General features: G+C 37.0%; 3 protein-coding genes across 4 annotated transcripts; 1 reads left to right on the top strand and 2 right to left on the bottom strand.

Annotated features, from left to right (window-relative positions):
- Nucleotides 1-8494: 8494 nt before the first annotated feature.
- LOC119067103 (enolase-phosphatase E1) lies at nucleotides 8495-15908 on the bottom strand. Its single transcript, XM_037169866.1, has 6 exons — nucleotides 15736-15908; nucleotides 13584-13742; nucleotides 13372-13514; nucleotides 13045-13301; nucleotides 12779-12951; nucleotides 8495-10149 (listed from the first exon to the last, which is right to left on the bottom strand). Exons 1-6 carry the CDS (start codon nucleotides 15796-15798, stop codon nucleotides 8938-8940), a joined length of 2007 nt encoding a protein of 668 aa, XP_037025761.1. The 5' UTR covers nucleotides 15799-15908; the 3' UTR covers nucleotides 8495-8937.
- Nucleotides 15909-17271: 1363 nt separating this feature from the next.
- Nucleotides 17272-18260, top strand: LOC119067118 (single-stranded DNA-binding protein, mitochondrial). Its single transcript, XM_037169893.1, has 4 exons — nucleotides 17272-17451; nucleotides 17649-17724; nucleotides 17790-17898; nucleotides 17987-18260. Exons 1-4 carry the CDS (start codon nucleotides 17434-17436, stop codon nucleotides 18201-18203), a joined length of 420 nt encoding a protein of 139 aa, XP_037025788.1. The 5' UTR covers nucleotides 17272-17433; the 3' UTR covers nucleotides 18204-18260.
- Nucleotides 18261-19553: 1293 nt separating this feature from the next.
- On the bottom strand, nucleotides 19554-23591 carry LOC119067115 (egl nine homolog 1). Of its 2 annotated transcripts, XM_037169890.1 has the most exons (7): nucleotides 23549-23590; nucleotides 22714-23480; nucleotides 22477-22624; nucleotides 20837-20959; nucleotides 20197-20277; nucleotides 19982-20121; nucleotides 19554-19899 (listed from the first exon to the last, which is right to left on the bottom strand). In XM_037169890.1, exons 2-7 carry the CDS (start codon nucleotides 23175-23177, stop codon nucleotides 19695-19697), a joined length of 1161 nt encoding a protein of 386 aa, XP_037025785.1. In that variant the 5' UTR covers nucleotides 23178-23480; nucleotides 23549-23590; the 3' UTR covers nucleotides 19554-19694. The 2 variants fall into 2 exon arrangements, with proteins under 2 accessions (XP_037025785.1, XP_037025784.1); XM_037169889.1 differs by having other exon boundaries at nucleotides 22714-23591.
- Between the last annotated feature and the right edge of the window lie 832 nt (nucleotides 23592-24423).

The following is a 24423-nucleotide window of genomic DNA, read 5'->3' as shown; positions in this document are numbered from 1 at the left end:
TTACCTATAAAAATTATATATAAATTATATATTATATATTATTGATTACAAACAAGAGAATCTATAATGAAAATCCAATAGGCACATAAGAATATTAAATTAATTAAAGACAATTATATGTATAAAGAGTCATTACAGATGTCAAATTATTAAATAAAAAAAAATACAATTATTGCAATATACTTATTACTAAAAATTAAAATCGGGAATGTTTTCAATTTCGTTTCGATCCCTATCGGCAATCCATCCCGTTCTGTGTATACCTCGTTTCGAGACTCCGATGTTAATTATTGGTTCAGCTCTACTGTTCTGTATTCCACGAGTGTTTCCACCAATGAATCAAGTCACCTCTTGGAATGAATTTGATCGAAGTAGACAAAACTTTGATATAAATACGAGGTGCTTGTAAGAAGTAAATTCAGAATAAACATGAACGTTGAACGGGCAACATGCCTTAATAGAAGTGTTTTTCTCAAATGTAGGCGGTGGTATGATCCTAACTGTAGCCAGTTGGAATTACGGTTTGTTGCCGTAGCCATACCATCGCAGTAGTAGTGTAGCTGGGCCAACCGATTCTAAAATTTCGAATACTAACATTAACTCGTCATCGTAGGTGACAGGATCATTTCAAAATTGCAAAATGGGGCAAATCGGGTCGAGATGGCGAAACACTTGTAAGACATTTTCATAAAGTTTAGCATCAGCAGCATCTTTTAAAAAAAAAAAACATCTAAAACTCATAAGAGATATGAGGAAGGTCAATTTGAGTAATCGCTAACTGTTACAACAGTTGAAAAGCATATCATAATGTGGTTTGGATACATATGCGATGAAAAAGAAGTTGAAATGTTTAAGTGTCCATATTTCATCATAGATGCATCCAAACCACATTAGTCTCTATTTGGCTCAAAAGCACATAAAATTACCTTTCAAATGATACCCCACACGACCATGTACATTTTGTGTACCTCGAGAAATTTTAGTAAGAACAGTGTACGTATTCGGTTAAAAACTTTATCTGCACATATTTCAGTGTGGATGAATTCTAAACCCAATAAGACCCTATTCGGCTCAATAGTACATGTGATTACCTTTCTAATGACACCCCACACGACCCTGTACGGCTCGTGTAACTGGAGCAATTTTTGTAAGAAAATTGCAATTTTTCGGTTTTTGCTCACCTTTGACCAGCCACACAAACTTCGAAGAATTTTTTTGAAAGTGGTTTTGGCTTCTAGGGTCGAAGTCCTTTCTAGGCACATATAAAAAATTCCAATAGAAAATGCGTCCGATTTCGGTAGGCTGTTTTTCAAAAGAATCCCTCATATACTTTCTCATTTTATCAAGGGTAAATCAAAGAGGAGCACGTGTACGAAAAATTTGGAGATTGCAGAGTGTAGCGACGGCGCTTCAAATGAGCCAAAGAAAATGAAAATCGTAGTCTGTCACATGAAAACACCGACAAAATGAGAACCGTGAGTTCGCCATATGTTTAGAAAACAATAATATTAAGAAACGATATTTTTTATCAGAAATTGGGCGACCGAAACATTTATTGCTTTTACGGAAAAGTGGAAAATGTATCCAGTTGAGTATGCCAAATTGATAGAGTTGTTAAACGCCGTACGAGCTTGCTCGCTCAAAAAATTGAGGTATGATGAAAGTGAAGAAATAACGTAAGTTAATAATGTTAATTCAATCCGGGAGAGAGGTGTGCGCCGACACGCCGCCGATAGAAACTTTCGTCAATTTTGCGCCGCCGATCGTAATCTTTGACTAAATTTGTATGGAAAGTTACGCCGCCGATCCATATTTTCCCATTTTCACGCCGCGCCGATGAGAAAAAATTGACCGGCGCACACCTCTAATCCGGGATCGCTTATAAACTATGCCAGGTGACACAGAAGTATTTAAAGCATTTATCTTAATAACTTCTATTTTCTACGTACGAGAGGCATAATTTATGAATGATGCCAAATATACAATAAGATGTAGCAAGGTGTTTAAGAGGCACCGGTACTAAGGTAAAATTGTAGCCCACATTTGAGTCTCGTATTGCATTTTTGATGATATCTATTCATCCGAATCCTTTTTTAAAAATGTACGACCGCAATTCCGACCACGAATCTGTTAGCTTTAAATAAAAATTAGTTTTGGTTGTAGTCGTTTGACCAGCTCTGAGAAAAGTGAGCAGTTTAACAACACTTTCGTAAACTGCTCACATTTCTCAGAGCCGGTCAAACTGCTACAACCAAATGTATTTTCTGTTGAAAGCTACCACATTCGTGGTCAGAATTGCGGTCGTACATTTTTCAAAAAGGATTCGGATGGAAAGATATCATCAAAAGTAAACTAAAATCCAGTATTTAAAAATCGCTCTAATGTATGCTTTTCACCAAAGCACCGATGCCTCTTAAAAACGAGCCATCAGAACAGTCGGAGCGTTTGCTGCGACTGAGCCCCGTACAGACCCGTATATCTATTGCGTACGTGACCCTAGTGCGTCTGTCACCCTACTTTGACCGTAAGCCTATGCGCCGGTTAAAGTAGTTAAAGTAAAATTATTATGTAATATGTACATCTTAGAAATTGCGCATAGCGCAATTACGAAGCCCCGTACGACGTTCCTTTCAAATAAAACAAAAATTTCAAATAGCCCTAAAATTTTAATTTATTGAGTATAAATACACATAGGGCCTAGTATCGGCCTCAGTCCGAGGATCCAAATTTTTTTTTCAACTACATTCTATTCGGCCTTTGATTACCTTCCAAATGAAACAAAAAATACGGAAAACGGATGAAATTTGCTCGAGTTATATGTAAAATACACATAGGGCCCTAGTAGCGGCCTTAGTCCGAGGACCCAAATTTAATTTTTTTTCAACAACATTCTATTCGGCCTTTGATTACCTTCTAAATGAAACAAAAATTACGAAAAACGGATGAAATTTGCTCGAGTTATATGTAAAATACACATAGGGCCCTAGTAGCGGCCTTAGTCCAAGGACCCAAATTTAATTTTTTTTTCAACAACATTCTATTCGGTGTTCGATTATCTTTCAAATGAAACAAAAATTACGAAAAACGGATGAAATTTACTCGAGTTGTATGTAGAATACGCATAGGGCCCTAGTAGCGGCCTTAGTCCGAGGACCCAAATTTATTTTTTTTTCAACAACATTCTATTCGGCCTTTGATTACCTTCCAAATGACACACAAATTACGAAAAACGAATGAAATTTACTCGAGTTCAATGTAAAATATACATAGGGCCCTAGTAGTGGCCTTAGTCCAAGGACCCAAATTTAATTTTTTTTGAACAACATTCTATTCGGCCTTTGATTACCTTCCAAATGAAACAAAAATTACGAAAAACGGATGAAATTTGCTCGAGTTATATGTAAAATACACATAGGGCCCTAGTAGCGGCCTTAGTCCAAGGACCCAAATTTAATTTTTTTTTCAACAACATTCTATTCGGTGTTCGATTATCTTTCAAATGGAACAAAAATTACGAAAAACGGATGAAATTTACTCGAGTTGTATGTAAAATACGCATAGGGCCCTAGTAGCGGCCTTAGTCCGAGGACCCAAATTTAATTTTTTTTTCAACAACATTCTATTCGGCCTTTGATTACCTTCCAAATGACACAAAAATTACGAAAAACGAATGAAATTTACTTGAGTTCTATGTAAAATACACATAGGGCCCTAGTAGATTTTCACTTCTAAGGCCCTAACTCACGGTCCACACACCCGATTTAAAAAAACTTTTTTTTCCTGGATTGATATTGACAATACCTATCATTTGCCGTGTCATTTACATTTCCATCGTTTATTTTGCCATAAATATCACCAAAAGACCTTAAATCACTTAGGTGGCCCTAACTCACGAAGGGCCGACCCGAATATGCCCATCTTCGAACTTAGCCTCACTTTTTGACTATCTTTCAAATTTTTGAAATCGGATTTGATTTACTCAAGATATCGACGTGACGTACAGACGGACAGACGGACAGACGGCCCAAATTTTTATTGCGGATTCGTCATCTATGAACATAGGCAAACACTTTGCCCTTACCGTCTGCTTCGAATTCCATCAGTTACACACGGCATCGTAATCCTATAAGCCCCTTTGTACTTCGTACGGGGCTAAATATTTTCAAAAACCCTGGTTTGAAATTTTGTAAAAATTGTCCACCTTTCGTGGACCACTTTTATTTAAAAAAAATGGTTGTCATAGTATTGACGCCGTTAGTGCGGTCGAAATTCAAAATGGAAAGCGTTGAAATTTACTTTTTTGTTCACTTTTTCATCGAATCGTTCACTTGAAATTCAAATTTTTTGGCACGATTACGGCGTGAATTGAGCGTAATCTAATCTAATTGAGTGTAACGAAGGTCAAAGGAAAATATTATCCGGTTTGGCACATTTTATTCGCTTTCTTTAGGTAATTCTGGAAGAATGTCCTGGTTGCTGTAAAAGCGACTTAGCCCCGTACGACCCGTAATCCTATTTCGTCCGTAACCATAATACGTCCGTAGCCGTAATACGCCCGGAACCCTAATACGTCTACAACCCTCTAATGCGTCTGTTACCAAAATGCGAGTCAAGTTGAGCATGGTCAAATTTACTGAAAGTGTTCATTTTTAAAATTGCACATAGCGCAATTACGAAAGCCCGTACGAAGTACCTCTCAAATAAAACCAACAATTTACGACATTATTTTAGAAACCCAAAATTTTTTGCCAACTTTACATTGGGTATTCAATTACCTCTCAAATAAAACAAAAACTAGCAAAATCGGATGATATTTATTCGATTTATGTGCAAAAAACACTTAGGGCCGAGAAGCGGCCTTAGTCCAATTGAAAGAAAACAAAATTAAAGGAACCGGAAGAGTTTGATTTTTCGAGGTGGAAGTGCATTTTACTGAATGCGCTTCTTTTTTGTGATAGCACATGAGTTGCTGATGATTGATGAGCTAATTTCATTTTGAAATCGTTTTAAACATCTAAAATCATAATTTAACCACCGAAATATGTTGTTATGTCGTTTGTTATGTCCAGTTCATTTGTTTCAAACTATGACCTCAATTTGTCTTCAATTTTAGGTCCATTTGCACGAAGGTAACGACGAGCGATTCTCGAAGCAGTTGTCTCTCTAATCAAAACTGAAATTGAATCATCAGAATAATTCGACCGATCGAATTAGATTTATTGCATTTCGGCAACCGTTTCTAACGCTGATGGCGTCAGTGGCAAACCGATTGTATCGATTGAATGGATTCATGATCTCAACGAAAAGAACGTTTGGTTGGATTCGTTAAACTATTTGCTGAAAGACGACAATGGCGAGAAAGAATACAATTTTGATCTTGCTGTTACCCAGAGAATGGCAAGAAGCAAAAGATTCGAAAACTATTCCATATTGGTCACTCCACACATTGATGCCGACTTGAGAGGTATGATTGAGATTAAAAATATTCTAATCCGTTGCTTGTTGTGAATTCTAAGTCTAAATACGTTCTTAGGTGTGGTTCTTAGTGGCGGTGGAAGATTTCTACATATCAATGTGACGACAACGTCAGCCGACGAAATACTTTGCGTTTCGGATGAGATAGATAAGCAAATGTGGCCGAAGCTACAACGGAAATATCCGAATCTGAAAAGAATCATTAGCCTGGACGGCTTCTTGAAAATGATTTTCCAATACACTCACGATATCAACATTTGTTCTATCAAATTTGATTTGTGTGGGGAAATGTTCGTTCAGTTCGTAATAAAAATGTCTGCAAAAAATTTGGTGTTAATGAACATCACATTTAGAATTTGGATATTCTTCTTGAACGACAGCGGCAAATATAAGACGTTTGGTTAAATGCAATTTTTCGAACTTTAGTTCTCAACAATGAACAGGTACATGGTGAAACCAAGGTAGATATAGTGTGGAGGTAATGTGTGATGATACATCTCACAAAGAAACTCAACTTTTTAGCTGTCATCTTGAATAAGACGCACATGGGTTGAATGAGTGCCTTAAGGCCAGGTGAATTTGTTTACAAATTTTTGCGATAGTAAACACCTTCACCTGGCGATTTTTGCAACTCACCGATACAAACAAAATTATTTGGAGTCAACTAGTTAACACCATATTTTGAGGCGGTTTGAAATTGAAATTTTCAAAAATACGGAAAAATACCACTCTAAAGACAAATAAAACAATTTCAGAAAAACAACATCCTTAACTAATGCCGCAATAACATTTAGATTTTTTGAAGAAGCAGGGGGCTACCGTTCCTGTACCCCCGTTTTTTTATTTCCTTCGGTACTGTGCCATCACCAACGAAAAACAACAACAACACCGTTACCTAACGTCGCAGTTATTTTGATTTTACCTTTTTTATTAGTTGCAAGCGAAAAATTTTTAAAATCTTTTACATTTTAATATTCTGTAACTTCCACTTTGGACTAATGAGATTTTTAAAAAAATCCGGAATTCCTGATTTTTCCTGGATGATTCTACCGTATTTTGAAGCATCCGGATTTTGGGGTGTCCGGATTTTGAAGCATCCGGATTTTGTGTCGTCCGGATTTTTTTATCCGTATTTTGAGGCTCCGTATTTTGTGCGTCCTGATTTTGGTCGGTCACCGTCTAGAATTAAAAGACGAATCCAACGCGCTATAGCTCGCCCGGATCGACGAACCTTTGTTTTCAAATTGGTTCAAGTTTTGGCGATATCACTCTTAAACGAAGATTCTATCTGCCGTATTTTCTGAGTTATAACTGACATAGCTATCACTTAAAACGTTCATAGCTCCCAAATAGACGACTTTTTAGGAAAACCATGAAACACTGGTTGAACAGAATCTAAAACTCTATAAATTTTTCTTTCAAACGAAGTTTCTATTTGCCGTATTTTCCAAGTTATGGCTGACATAGCTAGCACTTAAAACGATCATAGCTACCAAATAAGTGACTTTTTAGGAAAACCATAAAACACGTGTCGTCTAGAATCTAAAACTCTCTAAATTTGTATTTTAAACGTAGTTTCTATCTGCAGTATTTTCTGAGTTATGACCAACATAGCTCGCACTTAAAACGCTCATAGCTCCCAAATATGCGACTTTTTATGGAAACCATGAAACTCGTATCGACTGGAATCTAAAACACCATAACTTTGTCTTTTACACGAGGTTTCCAACTGCCGTATTTTCTGAGTTGTGGGTATCATAGCTCAAAACGCTCATAGCTCCGAAATTATAAGCTTTTAAGAAAATTCCTTCAAATTAGTTTCTTAGAATTGCGTCCTTGACATACCCTGAAAATTTCAGCCAAATTCACCGGTAAATTCAAAAGTTTCGTTGTAACAAAGTAACAAACTCACAAAGTAACAAAGGTTGGTAAAATTCATCAATTTCAAAACGCATTAAAAAACATTTTTTCATACAAAAGTCCAAGTTTTGAAAATTAATATCTCGGCCAAATCAAAACATTAGGAGGCGTGTGATAGCTCGTTGAACTCGTATGGACGCCTAGATTACGAATAAAATAAGTGGGGAGTAGTGGGAGTGAAGGGAGAAAAGTCAAAAAGTTCGTGTATATATGTTCCTCAGTCATGCGGAAAATTTTTTGTCAAATTTTTCAGTGTGAACGGACTTGCGTCACGGCCCTTCAGTAACGTAGTACCATGATTCCTCAGCTTTTAACACGCCGTCAAAATCTGCGTTATCGGAATCGGGCGTTTCCGGTGATTCTTAAGGCGAATAATCGTGGGGAGATTCTGGAGATTCTTCAAGTGGCTTGCTCCAGGCAGATATTATTCTGTTATTTGAGTTCTTTTCTTTTGGTTTAGTTTTTGATAAGGGTGATTCAAGAGTTTGTTGATACACTTTTTAGCGAGTCACTTGAAACAACGTTATTGTTGTTGCTTTGTTTCGGCTTCGAATGAGCTCATTTACCCATTACACCATCTGCAGCTAGACCTAACTTTGAATCAACAATTTCACCAGGGTTTGGTTTATCAATTCTTGATAAAACGACCTCTGTCGCACATTTGAATCAACGACTTCGATCGTATTGTTTCTTTCTTTTTTATTTATGAAGAAGCAGCGCGTTCGGTCTTACCCGTCGTTTGAAAATTGAAAAGAAAAAATTTTCATTTTTCAGTTTTAAAGGAAGAAATATCTTTCAAAAATACCGATTATTTCCGGATGTTTGCTACCTATCCGTGACATTATCTCCCAATCAACTACTTCGATCGTATTGTATCTTTCACATTTATTTATGAATCGAAACAGCGCGTTCGGGCTTAGCCGTCGTTTAAAAACGGGAAACGCGTCGTTAGTTAGGTACAATGGTGACTTACACATCACGAAACGACTTCGGAGTGAGATACATAAAAGATGGAAGAAGTTGGAAGTGCTTGATTTTCAACAGTGAAAAGTTCAGTTCGTCCAAGGACAAGGACCAAAGTAGGCAACTAAAACATTAATTTCTAATTTTTGAGTTATTCTTATTTATTTTTATGTTTTTCGACAAATTACAGCGAGATATAAGTATTGTTTAAGTTTAAGTAGTAAGTGTGTTTGTGATTCACGAAAAATCACTTGGGCGTTTGACGAAACGTTCTTTTTTTTGTTTTTTACTACAAAATAAAAAGTTAAAAATGAGCATGGAAAGAATCGTATACTTAAATAAAACGAAAATTATTCCTAAGTATAACGAAAGTAAAAAAAAAAATATGAGACAAACAAAAACTAAATGATTAAGTTAAAGTGATGAGTGAAAAGTAATACTTTGATGAGTTTCGTTTTTTCTTTTTCTTTTTGTTTTTTTTTTGTTGTTGATGTGCAAAATATTCTTATAAGAAAAATGGTTTGACGAACAAATAAACAACCAAAAAGAATGACATTGTGTGACGTTGCAATTCGAAAATTACACATTTTCTGCCATTTTGTCATTATCAACCAACTCGCATGTGTTGTTTTTGACAATGATTTCTTTTACGATGTGAGTGGTCGTCTCCGTCAATTGGCCGTTATCATTATTTTTCTCCTCGATGATAAGTTCGATGCGAGACATTTTCTCTTTATTAGAATTGGTAGTGGTGGTGGCAGCAGTGGCAGCAGTAGCAGCAGTTTCTAATGCATCATCCTTTGTGGCAACACCGTTACCATTCGTGGTGGTAATTATTGATGGTTTCTGAGCATCACCGTCGATATGGATGGGTATTTCAATTATATTTTCCTTCTCCTTGATCTCAACTGGGATATTCTCTTTGTTGTCGATTTCTTCCGCCTCTTTGGCATCCTTTTCAATCGTTTCCACTTTTTCGTCGCTGTCCAATGATTTCTCAATTTCAATTTTCTTCGGTTCGGTAGTGTCAGCACTTTCGCCGACAGCTGGTTCCGTTTTCGAATGTGTGTCTTGCGTTTCATCAGCTGACTTCTCCTCATTGTTTCCTACCGTATGATCTCCGTTCTGTTGTGACGGTACTTCAGTTTTTTTTTCTACATTGTTTTCATCAACAATTTCAGCAACAATTTCAGCTTTAGATAATTTCTCAGTCGACAGCTCTTCCTTGTCTGTTTGTTCATCGGATTTAGTATCGGGTGTTGCGGTAATCGGATCTGTTAAATGTTTATCAACCGTATCCGATGTTATATCAACAACTTTGGCCAATTCGTCATCATCATTAATATCTTTCGGTTTCTTATTGGGTTCGGCTTCAATTGGAGTGGTCTCCATTTCAATGTCTTCGGTTTCCTTTTTTTCAACAGGTTTATCATCGACCACTTCCATTGGCAGTGCTTCATCCACTTTAATCGCGGCCTCCACTTCGGTTTGTGGCTTAGAGTCTTTTTCTCCTTTAACTATGTCTTGTTCGACTACGTCTACGTCTAAATTATCGGTCTTATCTTTATGATCACATTCGGTTTGCGTTATTGGAATATCGGTAGTCTCAGTCTTAACATCATTTTTCGTCTTGGTTAATTCATCACTGTTGGAACACAACGTTTCCATCTTCGTATCGTTAATGCTATCAGTCCTATCAATTCCATTGGTTTCTGTAACACTCTCAGGGGTGGTATCATTGGTGGTAACAGACTCTTCATCGCTTAGTTTGGCTATTTTGATAGCGTTTGTCTGCAATTGAGAGATTTTTATGCAATTATTTATTAATGTGATTTAAATTGTAAATAGGTTACTTCTACGCTACGCAACGCTACAAAAACTACGACTTTATTTGCACGATTATTCGTTTTGCGACGAGTTATAGTTTCAATACAGAATGGGCCGTGTCAGATAAATGGAGAAAGTGGTGCTTCGACGCTTATTTAAATTAGAATAGCAATGGAAATTCGTCAGTTGGCGATTTTGTACCATTTCAGATGCTCAGCTTAATATGCTTTGATATGTAGAGCTTATTTTTGGAGGTGTGTGAACGGATTACTGGTCCTTTAACATTTGCCTATTAAATACCAGCAAGTATTTTGCATTTTAAATAAATCTGAATCCACTTGAAGTCGACGGATAGCTTTTGGCAGCTGTGAAAACGAACTAATGCCAAATAGAAATTCACCTCATGGTATGTGTGCAGACAAACAATCTGATAGCAACTCCAATTGAATTCCAAATCCTTTATTTCATGAATTCCATAATCGGTGATTAACAAGTTAGAAGGCTTCAAAATATCTAGTGTTCTAAGCACACCTTTCCGACCACAATCTTGTTTCTAACAATAGAACGAAAATGGGATCTAATAAACTCGACCTAAAACACCGGTCTTAATGCCGAACTAAACGTTACAGCAAGCGATTCCTGATATGTTCAGAAAATAGTGAATCTACGCTAAGATTTCAAATATTTTTTGTTTTAAAGCACATTAGGCGATCAATAGTGAAGTAAAAACATAAAAACTGAATTGTTAAACATAGATAACTGTTGATTTTTGCACCTTTTAAGACCAGGTGAAAGTGTTTACGATTTTTGTGAGTTTTGTTTCTTCGCCGTTCATGTAAATGTTGAGCTTTTCTTGGATCTAGAGGCGTCTAGAAGTGATCATGAACTGTCGGTTTGGACACTTGGTTCAGACCGTAAGTGAATATGACGTACAGAACCAAAGAAGTAAAGATGTTCGTTTATCAACAGAAGTCAGATTGTGATGATTGTGCAATAAATTTGTAAAATTTCTGTTTTAGTTAAAGATTAGGTAAAGAGTCTGTGTTAATAAGTTTTAAGTTTAATTTGAAACCAAATCAAAATGTTCTTTTCAAATATAGCCTGATGAAGAGGTGAATAAATCTCGAAATATTGCGAAAATCCTCGTTTTCTTTCGTCAATACAACGCCGCTAGATCCAAGAAAAGCTCAACGAAGTGTTTACTATCGCACAATTTGTAAAGAAATTCACCTGGCCTTAAATAGAAAATAAGTCCCATCGTAACTTTGCCATTTCCTATTGTCTAATCAATTTCCGTTGAAATGTCAAAAATCAGTGATACAAATCTTAATGCTTGATTTCCACTTACCAAAAAAGTAGTCCATGCGAGAGACAAAATTAATTTGTTTCAATTTTCGCTTTGTTTATTTGACAGCTTGCTCTCTCACGGAGTACTTTTTGTTGAGTGGAAACCATACTTGATCAACCGGATAAATTTTTTTGATCGATGGAAGTAATAGACTTGATAATAATACTGGTCATACGCTTGCCATCTGAAATAGGTTAACAACTGCCAAAAAGTATGCCAACTTAGGCAAAAAATTCGATTGGCTGGTATTTAAAAGTGAGTCATTGTAGTACTAGAGAGTTAAATTCACAATAGTCCGTTGTCCAGCCGTTTACTTGACATTTGGAATTAAAACAATGAAAATTTCAACACAACAATAGAAACGTCACGTAAACGGAGAGGCAAACGGAGGCAAAACGGATGACTATGAGATCACCTTTTCAATAGCTTCCATATCTAATAGCTCCATGCTGATGTAATTTTCATTTTAGAGGCTGTTCATAAATTACTTGACGAAATGTCCGAGTTTAAGAGATTTTTGAATGGACTGTATGGACTGTTACATACGTTATGAACAACCCATTAACTTTCTTACGTTTCTATGTGGAATTGTGGTTGAATGAGTTCTGCGCCACCTAAGAGTAATTATACCTAGAGAGGAAATTTCGAACAAAAGGTATAATTACTCTAAGTGCGCCACCGCACAAAACTTATGCCCTTTTATCACTTAATTTTAAGCTTACAAACAATTCGAATGTCATAGAAATATCGAACTGTCTTACTGACTTACTCCACACACTTTGAAAGCTCACTAAATGTAACATTACTCAATAGCTTGATAAAATTTATGTCAATACTGTAAGTTGGCTTGATTTCTTGTAAAGAATGTGGAGCAATATGGAGTGCAATCAACAATGTGATGAGAAATCCAGGTTACAATAACAGCGAAAGACATAGGCTGGATTTATGTAGTCAAGACGTTAAGCCAAAATGGAACCGAATTAAGTGTCCAAGTCATTCAAAATTCGAACATACGGCACGTAGGGTGAGCAGGTCAGTTACGAGCACTGACAGTGAAAATCGGGCCACACAAATGTGTGCTTGATAAAACTAAGGGGCTCGTAACTGTACGAACGAAAGTACGGTAAGGAAGGGCATAGCAACAAAAGTCACGTTCAATCAATTGAATAGCTATTTTGTATTGTAAAAAATTGTATCTTTGGTTGCGAAATCAATCTACATTCAACGAAAGAAAGTTTAGTTTACCTCAGCAGTCACAATGTCTTCGAATTTTCGCTTTCCAATCACAAATTCTGAATGGATGTCGTCGAATGAAGTGAATATTTCATATTCAGCTTTTTCCTCGTCTGTCAGTGGACCATTGCCACTGCGAACCAGTAATGCAACTTTAATACCACTTCCTTTAGCAGCAGCTGCTTCTGTAACACGAAATTTACGAGCAAAATTTTAATTTATTTTTGCTCGTTGAATCGGCGACATAGGAACAACAACAACAAAAAGCCGAAACTTACCATTCACGATGTCAGTGAGGAAAAGAATGTCGCTGGGCTCACAACCTACTTCCTTTACGATCTTTTCGTAGCTAAGCTGGTCCTGTTTCATGCCAACGTTTGTGTCAAAATATCCAGATATGTTTGACGTAAGATCACCGTGTTCAGAATTGGTGAACAGCAACTTTTGGGCGGCTACACTCCCGCTAGAGTAAATGTATATTTTGATATTATCCGCTGTCCAACGTTCAAAAGCTTTAGGAACATCTGAGTAAACGCTGTTGATGAAACATTAAAATTAATTACACTCACGTGTCCCGCGCCAACAAAAGATCACAAATCACTTACTGTCCCTTAATCGCCCCACTGTCATAACCCTTTGCCCAAATGAGACCCTGGAGCTTTTTGAGCGATGTAGTTTTACGATCAATGCTGATTTGCCATTTTACATTGGCTACCACTTCGGCAATCTGTTCGGCTTGCTCTTTGGCCTTAACATTCCAACACACACGAATGGGTTAAGAAAAATGTTGGTGTGCAAACAGGAAAGAGTTTCTTACCTCTCCGTCGGAGATGGCCACAGCTCCTTCAATTTTGTCAGTTACATCGACGGCATATTGAGCACGTAATTCCTTGACCGCTTCTTGTACAGCTTCAGTCGTCCAATTTGCGGTTAGATATTCTTCGACATGCTCAACGGCATAAGGAAATAGCTTGTCCTAAAAAGGGGTAGTCAAATGGTCAAACAAATCGATAAATTTAACTTCCAAGAATTATCAGCGTTCACTAAGTTGGATTCAAGTCAATTTACAGTAAATACATTTCATAATAATAATAGTCTGAAACGCAAAGTTTTCGACACTTGTGTCCTTCCAGTGCTCACTTATGGAGCGGAAACGTTAACTTTAACAAAAGCATCCGAAGATAAATTGAGAGTGACACAAAGAGCCATGGAACGGAGTATGCTCGGAATAACACTCAGAGACAGAATGACGAATCAATGGATTCGACAACAAACCAGGGTCATTGATGTCATGGAAAGAATAGCATCTCTGAAATGGAGCTGGGCGGGACATATTGCAAGAAGGACAGACGAACGTTGGACCAAAAAGATCATGAACTGGCGACCATATAAAAGACGAGCTATAGGTAGACCACCAGAGAGATGGACAAACGGAATTAAGAATATTGCAGGTACAAACTGGCAGCAAATGGCAATGGATCGTACGAAATGGAAAGAAGTTGGAGAGGCCTACATCCAGCAGTGGATAGAAACAGGCTGAAAAAGAAGAAGAAGAAGAAGACATTTCATTTCGCATTCATCAAGGACTATGCCAGTTGCTTGTATTAAGGAAAGACCAAAACGTTTATTAAATACGCTAAACCAGATAAGTTTCACCAACGCACTGTAAACAAGCACCAGAACATGTTTGAAATAAAGGGCCTACTCGACACAGTCGTCAGTATTTCTCTTCTTAGAAATTTAGTTTTTATTTTGGTATAATACCACTGCGGGGACCGTTAAATTTTTTTTGTTATAGTGCCTGTATTATATCGTTGGTTTCACGGAAGGTAGATATTATGCCCATAGTTGATGGCAAACATAATTTCTATGGCGCCTATGTACCAGCCCAGGATCGGATGTCACCTTCTGGTTTAATTTCTGTTCAGATTTTCAAGTTACCGATTTTGTGTGTATGCCGACGTAAATGTACTGTACACCGAGTCTATATCGGTATTCTACAATGTACGACGGTGGAGCATATTTTAGGATTTTGCGCACCCATTATATCAAATTGAACGTCTCGTTTCATAATTTTTCTAAGAAACTCAATTTTCCACAACATCAAGATTTCGTGAGACCGTCAATTGTGCATTTATTTATGTTAATTCACACAACGATCCGACAGAAAGAAGAGTATGCAGCAATTACCATCTTTTAAACAAAGGCATTGTTCAGCTAGATCCTTTCTTTCACAGCGGTTACCGCCATAATCAGGTTAGACGATGCCGACCAGTTTTACGGAACGAAAATATTTTGTACATTTTTTGGGGAAACGGCTAAGAGCAATTGACTAATCGACTAAGAAGTGATTTACGGATTAAATTTCGATGCATACCTATACCAGTGGCATTAAGTGCATGCATGGCAATAAGGAAAATATTTCCGGTATTTTATCGCAGATGTGTGGTACGTGATTATGGCTGTTCTTCTAGGTCACAATAAAGTTCATTGTACTCTTACCTTGAACTTGGAACAAAAAAAAAAACACCGAACAGTGCGGAGAGTAGCACTGTACGTGGAAATTAACAAGGACAATTCGTGTTATAAAGTAGGAATTGATTTGCTGGAAATTGTTGTCAAAATATGGAGTTTCATTTTTTTTCGAATATCGGCTGGGTAAGCCCCAAGTCCGAATAAAAAAGGGCATCCATTTTGAATTGTCTGAAAAAAGTCGGGCGATGGTTCTCACATTTTCCGACAATTATCATTGGATCCAATTTAAGGAAAGTTGACCAACAACAGTGAATCGATTACAAATATTATATTTAAGGCAACTAGATCTGCCGTTTCAAACAAACGGCTCAGAAACAGACATACAAAGAAAAAGCCGGCTGACAACTTTTCCCTCGTACACCGTCACGCCATTGAAATTCGTTTTTGTTACAAAATGGGAAAAGTAATTTAATAGAAAAATGCAATGCAATTACCTTAACGAAAGAAATGGAAGTGGTTGTTCCTTCGATATCTGTAACAATAACTTTGATGGGCATCTTGACGTTGTTAATTAATTAAAAAAAACTGAACAAGACTACGAACAACACTGATCAACTACAGGCCACCTACTAATGGAATCATCAGTACATTTTGAACCCAAAATGAATCAACGATGAACGAACCCAGTAAACCATATTGAATTGAAAATTCTACTGAATGGTCACCGCGCTATTGTCATTTTTGAATGTGAATGAAATGTTTGTGTAAATTCTCTTCTTCTGTATAATACACTGAAATGCGCTGAGAAAGAAATGAATATTTTTTCTCACTCTAAAAATTGACAATTCAGTGGGGAAAATGTTTTTTTGTCCCTGTCCTCTTTTAGTTAAATTTAGTTAGGTTTTTATTGTTAGTTCAGTTAATTTTCAGTGAAAATGCCCAGATGAAAAACGATGCGTTCATAATAATAGCCTCAACAACACACAAAGCTTTATGGCTCTACTCTTTGACCCTTTCACCACCTAAATATTTTCTCGTTACTATAGGTAAAAGTTGAGCGACAAACCTACAGTCCCATCTCTGATGTGCTACCAGTAATGCTTTTGCCGGTAGGCCTTGTGCGAAACATCTATACTTATCTTTACTTGAACCGATTGAATCAAATGGTGCTTTCTTTTACAAATCTGTCTGCGGTTGAGTTTAAAACTTTCACAGTGGCAACTCAATCGAGTAGTGGAAATCAGATGAGGTAACCACCACCAACGCACTACAATAACAGGCACAAGAACAGATTTTTTTAACGGCTGTTTGGCCCCTTTTGTATGTGGAACGTCCGTAACGCAGTTGCCTATGGGTTTGTTCCGAATAACTGTAGCCCCGAATTTTGACAACACGAACAACAACGATTTCGTACACAGAGGCGATCATAACCTAAACGTCAACCAATTTCTTTGTAAATTTTCGGCAACCTGAAAGTTGATGTTAAGTTGCCTTCTGTGGATGAAAATTGGCATTTACCTGAAACAAACCTATCCTAACATAAAAAAGTGAATTTATATGAGAATTTCGGACTACTGTGTCGTGGAGGTCTTTTATTTAAATTCTATTCTCGTGTCTGTTCTGGGAGCAACCACACTATTGAGTTGTAGCAGTTTGTGTTCGCCTTGGGAAAATAAAAATAAAATTCCAATTCGATCGAATTACGGCTCTCGCTTCGCTCTGACCAAGCTCTTATTGGAATTTCCTATTTCGGTAAACGAATAGGAGCAGAAGAAAATGACGCCCGAAATTCTTTAAAAAAATTTAACTTTAATAAATTGGCGCCCATTTTTCCAATTGCCCAATGGCGCCCAAAATCTAAAGACGGCACTGCGTACAGAACGCGGCTTGCCTTAGAAAGAGGAACAATCTCTATTTTATTTCTTCAAAAGCCGAAAGCAAACAGCTGGAACAATTGACCCATACAATTGTACTGTCACACTATCAACCCAGTATCCAACATTTACATCGAATGAATCAACGCAAAAGTTGATTATTGCCGATGAACTTTCCCGGCTATAAACCGATGAACAAAGAGTATTGTCACGAAATTTGAGGTTATCACCTTGCATAAAATTGTTTTCATAAAATCGAAATTGTTTTGCTGTACAACCCGTCTTGGCGCTATAACAATTAGAAAATTTATTACAGAAATGCTCCGCAACATTAAGGTAATTACGTAATCAATATGAGTAAAATTGGTCTTAAGAAGCAAGTCAAAACAAGTTCTAGAGACTACGCAACGAAGAACATATACAAAATCGACAGTTCAGTTGTAAATTCTCGGGAGTTTCTTACGCTAGTAAAAAATAATTCGAATGGTACCAGTTCTACAAATTATACTGAAGAAAATACGTTCACATTTCAGTTCACATCGAATATTTTGCGTAACGCCTGCCAGCAGCTGCGATATTATGCCGACCAACCAGCTCGCGTTGAAAAAAGTATTCGAATTTGTATTCCGCAATTAAATTTTAGTTCCTTATTGTCTCTCACCACCCCTCCACAGCTGTCAATAACGTAACACTTCTCGGGCGTGTTGGAAATGAACCACAAAAGCGCGGCAACGAGGAGCATCCTGTTGTCACATTTTCGGTCGCTACCCACCACAATTACAAGTGAGTTCACTCATCAAATTATTGACATTCCAGTTTTTCGCTCATTTTCAACCCCAAAGTGAACAATCGACTTTTGCGTACTCAATAGATACGAAAATGGTGATTGGGCACAGCGTACCGACTGGCATCGAATTGTTGTATTCAAGCCAACGTTGAGAGAATCCGTTTTAAGTTACCTCAAGAAAGGACAACGAGCAATGATCACCGGTAAAATATCTTATGGTGAAGTTGTCGATCAGGATGGAAAGCCCAGACTTAGTACGAGTATCATTGCGGACGAGGTGGTGATGTTTAATAATAATTAACCAAAGTTTCCCTGTAGTAGAGTTAGTTTCATAAGACTGCAAAATATATTTTTGATCGAAGATTTTGCGTCATTTCTGGCCGGCGAATGTCGGTTCTCAAAAATTTACCTTGATTGCATTACATAGTAACATATCAAGTGATACAGAATGGGCCGATAAATTCTTAGTTTATAAAACAAACGGAAAGAAGAGACGATTTCTTAAGCTCCATAATGCAAGGCGTGGCTAAGACAACTTCAATGATCAATTTATTTGGACGTTTTATCGACATTGGTATGGACAACAAGTATTAAAATAGAATCATGAGCACTTTTGTTGTTCACGGAATTTCACTCAGCTGAGATGTATGAAACTCAAAGAACCTTATCAATTTGCGGAATATAGGTGGCAGACTGTCACAACTATTGCTTATATTGCATTGCGACGCTATTTTTCCCGTTAGGTCTGATTTCATTTTTTTTTTATTTGTTAAATTTACAAGACTCACATGTGAGGACCACTCACGCGTACTACTACCGACAAACTTCCTTATGTGACAGCGAATAAAACAATTTATTTCTTCAAATCGTATCCTGGATTCCAGGACCCGGATCCATTTCCAACCAGTGCCTCATATCGCTTTAAGCATCACATTACAGGTATAGTTTGAAGTCTATGTCAGTCGGTGACGATACGAAATAGTAATTTTTTTACCGATGGAAGCAAATAGGAAATTCCAACAAGAGCAACGTTTTGCGGTCATAGAGGAGCAATTTCCTATTTTCTTTCCAGAGGTGAACGATTTTCATAAGTACGAGGATTACCCGTCTTCCTACTCGAATCAAAAACATCAATAAGTAACAAAAAGTAAAAGGTTACAGTTCTGTGTACAAAATGCCTGTTTTCTTCCCTCGTCAAAACAACAGACAGTTTCTTTCCCGAACTGTCATCACAAGATGCGCCAACAAACCATCATTACTGCACATATCAACGACTTTTCCTTTGGAGCCCCCAACGATGGTATGTTTAATGTATATATCGGCCGTTATACAGCGCGCTAAATTCAAATTGGTGTCGAATTGAAGGTATTTTGGTGCCAAACGAAGAAGGTTAAATTGCAACAAAAAATTGTATTGATCAATTTGTCAGGCACGTTTAAATTCTATTCGTCATTTGGTAGCAAAATGCCTTCAAACGGGCGCAAAAATGAAAGTCGCAAAACTAATGCTTTTTGTAGTGTAACGGCAAAGATTTTAAACCGTGGCCATGTAAGGGACCCAAAGTTACGTGATGTCTATAAAATCATGGAACAAAATTTGAAAGCGCTTCCTCATCCAGCCCAATAAGTAAAAATACATTTCTGGTTTTACATTTTTTTGGTATGTTGTCGTGTTTCAAAAAGAAAAAGAAAAAATGCACAGCACATAACAAAACAGATTTATATATACAAATGGATGTGGTGTAGCAAATTGAAAGGCAACAATTTTACAAACAAAATGGTTCACCGCAATGCTATGTCACTTTCTGCGGATATTGGCGATATCGATTTCTAGCCATTGCCCGTTCTTCAGCATCAAAATACCACACCGTAATGGCATACCGGGTCCGATGCGCCGGCTGCACCTCATGCGGATTTCGACGATCCGACCAAAAGAATATAATTCGATCGAATTTCGGTTCAATGTCTGCAACGGTGTCACCATGTTCCGGGAAGATTCTTCGAATTTAAAATAGCGTTAAGAAAACGATGAACGCTTCTGTGGTGGCCGCAACAAAACGGAATCGGATTGAATAAATACCTCAGTATTCCACCGCTTCTTTTCGTTTCCCAATTCAAATTTAAATAATAAATTGCGGTAATAACACGCCCATCTTTGTTCGGATTGTCGACATGCATGAGATAGTGGGCGCCTGAGCCTGGATAACATGCCACCATTGCCTGTATCAAAAAAAATGACAAGATACATGATTACAGTTTGTTCTTAGACTCTTAGTTGTCGGACGTTTGACTTACTTTTGTTCTTTCTCTAATTTTATAATTTCCTAGAATTCCATTATTATGCATCTTATTAGCTGATATCACAACGCTATCTATCTGTTAAAGGGCAATAAAAAACGTAATTATGGTCCAGCAATTCGCCAGCAACCCTTCACTGTTTCTAAGCTCCAAGTGAGGGACCATTCATAAATTACGTAACACTAAAATTGCCATTATCAACACCCCTTGTCACACAAAATGTACAGTAAACGCAGAGTAGATAGCAAGAAAATCATGTGTTTGGCTGTTTTTTTAAGTTCCAACAGTTCCACACTTCTATCAATATATTGCACACACACACACACACACACTCTGTGCACATTACGCTAGTTGTCTCACTCTACGAATCCGAATATAGCCCGAATAATACTAACATTATGAAATGTGAGGAACGTGTGGAACTAAGAAAAACAGAGAGTCGCACGAATATTTCTAACTATTCTGACCTGGCTGTATGAGACTTTTCCAAAAAAAAAAACCGTATAAGCTATCAATCCCTTCACTCCTCTTGCGTTCCGTAATTTATGAACGGCCCGTCATCAGTTACCATGTTCAAAACTTGACGCATAAAGACAGTGTTACGGTACACTATACAATTTTCGCTAGGATCACTTACTTGGTTTATTAAAAATCCAATATTGATACAGCCAGATTCCGTTCCTTTTACCCATGTGATTTTATCGCTACGAATCGTTTGAAGATCTCTTTCAGCAAGTGTACTGGATACAATTTGTCCGTTCTGGAAGAAGGAATGTTTTATCGTCAGTAATAAATTCGGATTCGGATCAATTGACACACAGGATAGATGAAACTCTTGACTGCAATGGCAATAATTAATCGGGAAATTAACAGATTTCGTCCACTAGAGCTTATCATGGACAGCTTCATTTCGATTTTCATTTTCTTAAATAAAAAATTGATTTTTCTGTGCCTAGCTCACAATGCGATTTTTGTTACCGCAGGAGTGTTTTGAGGAAGATGGGAGGCTACTTTATTGTAAGGTGTGATGTTCGAATTTGACATGACATGAGAGCACGACCTACTCCTGATTTTCGTGGAGTGAAAGCCAATTAATTATATATCTATTGATGCATAAAAAATTCAACCGAAAGTGCAGATGCAGTATTGGAGATCAAAAAGTCGGTTTATCTCAGAGAAGACTACAGTGCATAACTATAAGAACAGATCATCATTTTAATGGATGCGACAAGTATGCCGCAGGCTAAATTTTTATTTGATTCCAAGAAAAAGTGAGTGGAAGGGTCGAAAATAGTTGAAAAAAGCGAGAAATCGAACAAAACGTTGTTCTATTTTTCGGATGTTTAAAATAGGTGGAAAAAGTTTATCACAAAATGTAATTTGTACCGACACGTCGCTTTAATAATATATTTAATAAAAATAAGAGAAACGGCGATCCAAGGTTATACAAAGAAATGACTATTGAAAAGACCTGTGCTCGCGCGAAATGATTCAACTTTTATTTGCAGCACAAATCAGAAATGAGTCTTAATTTGGTCATAGCAATTGATGCAAACTTGTAAAAATACGTAACAAGGGAAAAAGTGTTTTTGTGGGAGCCCCAAAAGTGGGAGAAAAATTACTCTTTCGATGCACGAAACAAGAAAAGGTATTTTTCGAAGACTGTATGCTTGACATGAGCGATCCATAATGCTTAGTTTCCTCTTACCAAAAAAAGTACTCCGTGTGAGAGACAAAATTGAATTTTTTCAATTTTTCTTTGTTTATTTGACAGCTTGCTCTCTCACGGCGCTCTAACGGCTCTCTCACGGCGTACTTTTTTTAAGTGGAATGGGCACTTAAGAAACAAACTTGAAGGTCTGACCATCAATGACAAACCCAAAGAAATTGTTTGATGACACTTTTCCTGAATGTCAAATCTGCCTGGCATATTTTGTTGTTGTTGTTGTTGCTGCTGCTAATTGAGCGACTGTATATAAATTTTCATTTATAAACAAAATCGATCCGAACCAAGCAAAAAGCAGCAGATGAGACATTGTATAGTCAGCAATGTGGATATATGTTTCGCGCATCAGATTAAATAATAATAATAAATAAAGAAAGAGAGAATAGAGGACGCGCACAACTTATCTAATTTTGTCATTTGTAACAAGCGTATTGCGCATATGGCGTACGTGATAGAAATCACTCATTGTTTTGTTGAACAGTTGAGACCACTTTTTCGGCACCGAACTGAGAAATGCAGTTGAAAGATAAATATTTTGCATGGTAAATTACCTGAAACACACCAGCCGAATACATGGAATGCACTTCGTTCAGTATTTCCATTCCCTTTTGCTTGCCCAGAAAATCGTCAATGACAGATAATCCATAAACGTTCATGTCATTTATAATTTGTTTACATAAATCCTCGTTACGTGATTCACTGGGAAATGATTTTTTTTTGTTTGTTAGATTGATTTAATCCTTGGCTGCACTAACATCAATATTTTCCAACGAAAATAAAAGATTTACCTTGCCAGTAGATGTGAATTCAGTAAACTATCATCACAGATTTGCATTGTATTGTCCGACAGTGTGCTGAAATGCCTTTGACTTTTTTCACTTTCTTCGTCTTTGGCAAAATATGAATTTGTTTCGGATAAATAATGAGAGACGTCACTGCTGTTTTCACTTAAATATCCATCATGTCCAGATTCACTTAACAATGACGGTGATGGTGAATGTGAACTGGTTGGATTTAAATTTGACCACAAACTAATGTGATCGTTTTCTCGATACGAATCCAGGCTGTCGAATAAACTGCCAGTGCTCGAATTATTATTTGTGGACGATGTGTTGTTGGAGAATTTTTTACATTCGATTTTATGGACACGCCAATCACTTTGCTGGTGCACTTGTGAACAATAATATGCTATTTTACATTTTGAACAACGACGCAAATTGCCTTCAGAACCACAAACTCTACAATTACTCATAGTAGCGATTTTCGAGGCTTTTTTTCCAGAATATAATATCTGTGTTATCCAGAATACAATGGAATTTTGGCAATTCTGGTTCAATTTCTGACGTTTATACAACGTTGATGTCTATACCATTTTTTTTTGTTCGGTAGCAACTATTATTATTTTTTATTCACACACATCCAATGTTATTGAATTGAGATGCCAAATAAATGTTGTTGTTGTTGTTTTTTTTTTTTAAACAAGAAATTAAGATGCACATTAGTTAACTAATATATATCTGCTCTATCCAGTCGTGTTGTTTGTGTGTTACTACTACTGTCGATAGGGAAAAGATTGCTAAACAGATTAACAAATTATTAAATATACTAAAAAAAATTATTCACTTTTTGTCCTATAATGTGACACTTAAAACGCTCAAAATCAGCGTACCAGATTTTCTGCAGATTTTATTAAAATTTTCATTTTTGCTAGGTTGGTTTTTCTGGCTTCTCTTCTACTACAACTACACTTCGTTTCGTAAGATTTATTTTATATGAAAAATCAGCGCGAAGACTCGAAATTTGTTATTGACTAAGCCGCAGAAAAATGATATTCTAAGCAAACACTTGTGTCAACTGTATGTCTCTTCCGTTGAGAATGCAATTCTGGGACACTTTGTTCGGGGAGCAGTAAGTTACCACACCGAAACGCTGTGCGTTGCTTAGCTATGATGACCCAGCATCGAATGCCACCTGAGCGATCTCCGGACAACCGCTCAAAGCAAAGACACAGTCCGAAATATACAATGGTGTACAGGTGTACATATTATGATTTCTGTTGCCTTCGGATATCTCCGAACTTAGTCCAAGTCCAAAATTTAGAACCCGCCTCCTGTAGAAGAAAGGACCAGCCTCTTTTCAATTTAAGTTCATAATGTTAACGTTAAAGGTGTGTCTAATTTAAGTGAAATAGCCGTGTCTTTAAAACAGGCAGTCCATTTTAATAAAATAAAATATTTCTTACCGATTCTGGACTGTCCAACTTTTTTCGCGAGTCTTATTTCTGGACTGTCCAACTTTTTTCGCGAGTCTTATTTCTGGACTGTCCAACTTTTTTCGCGAGTCTTATTTCTGGACTGTCCAACTTTTTCTTCGACTCTTATTTCTGGACAGTCCAATTTTCTACTTACGAATCAATTCTGGACTGTCCAACTTTTTTCGCGAGTCTTATTTCTGGACTGTCCAACTTTTTCTTCGACTCTTATTTCTGGACAGTCCAA

This window comes from Bradysia coprophila, assembly GCF_014529535.1.
Source record: "Bradysia coprophila strain Holo2 chromosome X unlocalized genomic scaffold, BU_Bcop_v1 contig_117, whole genome shotgun sequence".
Lineage (NCBI taxonomy): Eukaryota > Metazoa > Arthropoda > Insecta > Diptera > Sciaridae > Bradysia > Bradysia coprophila.
Note: the sequence above shows the minus strand (reverse complement) of the source record. Positions and strands in the feature narration are given on the sequence as shown.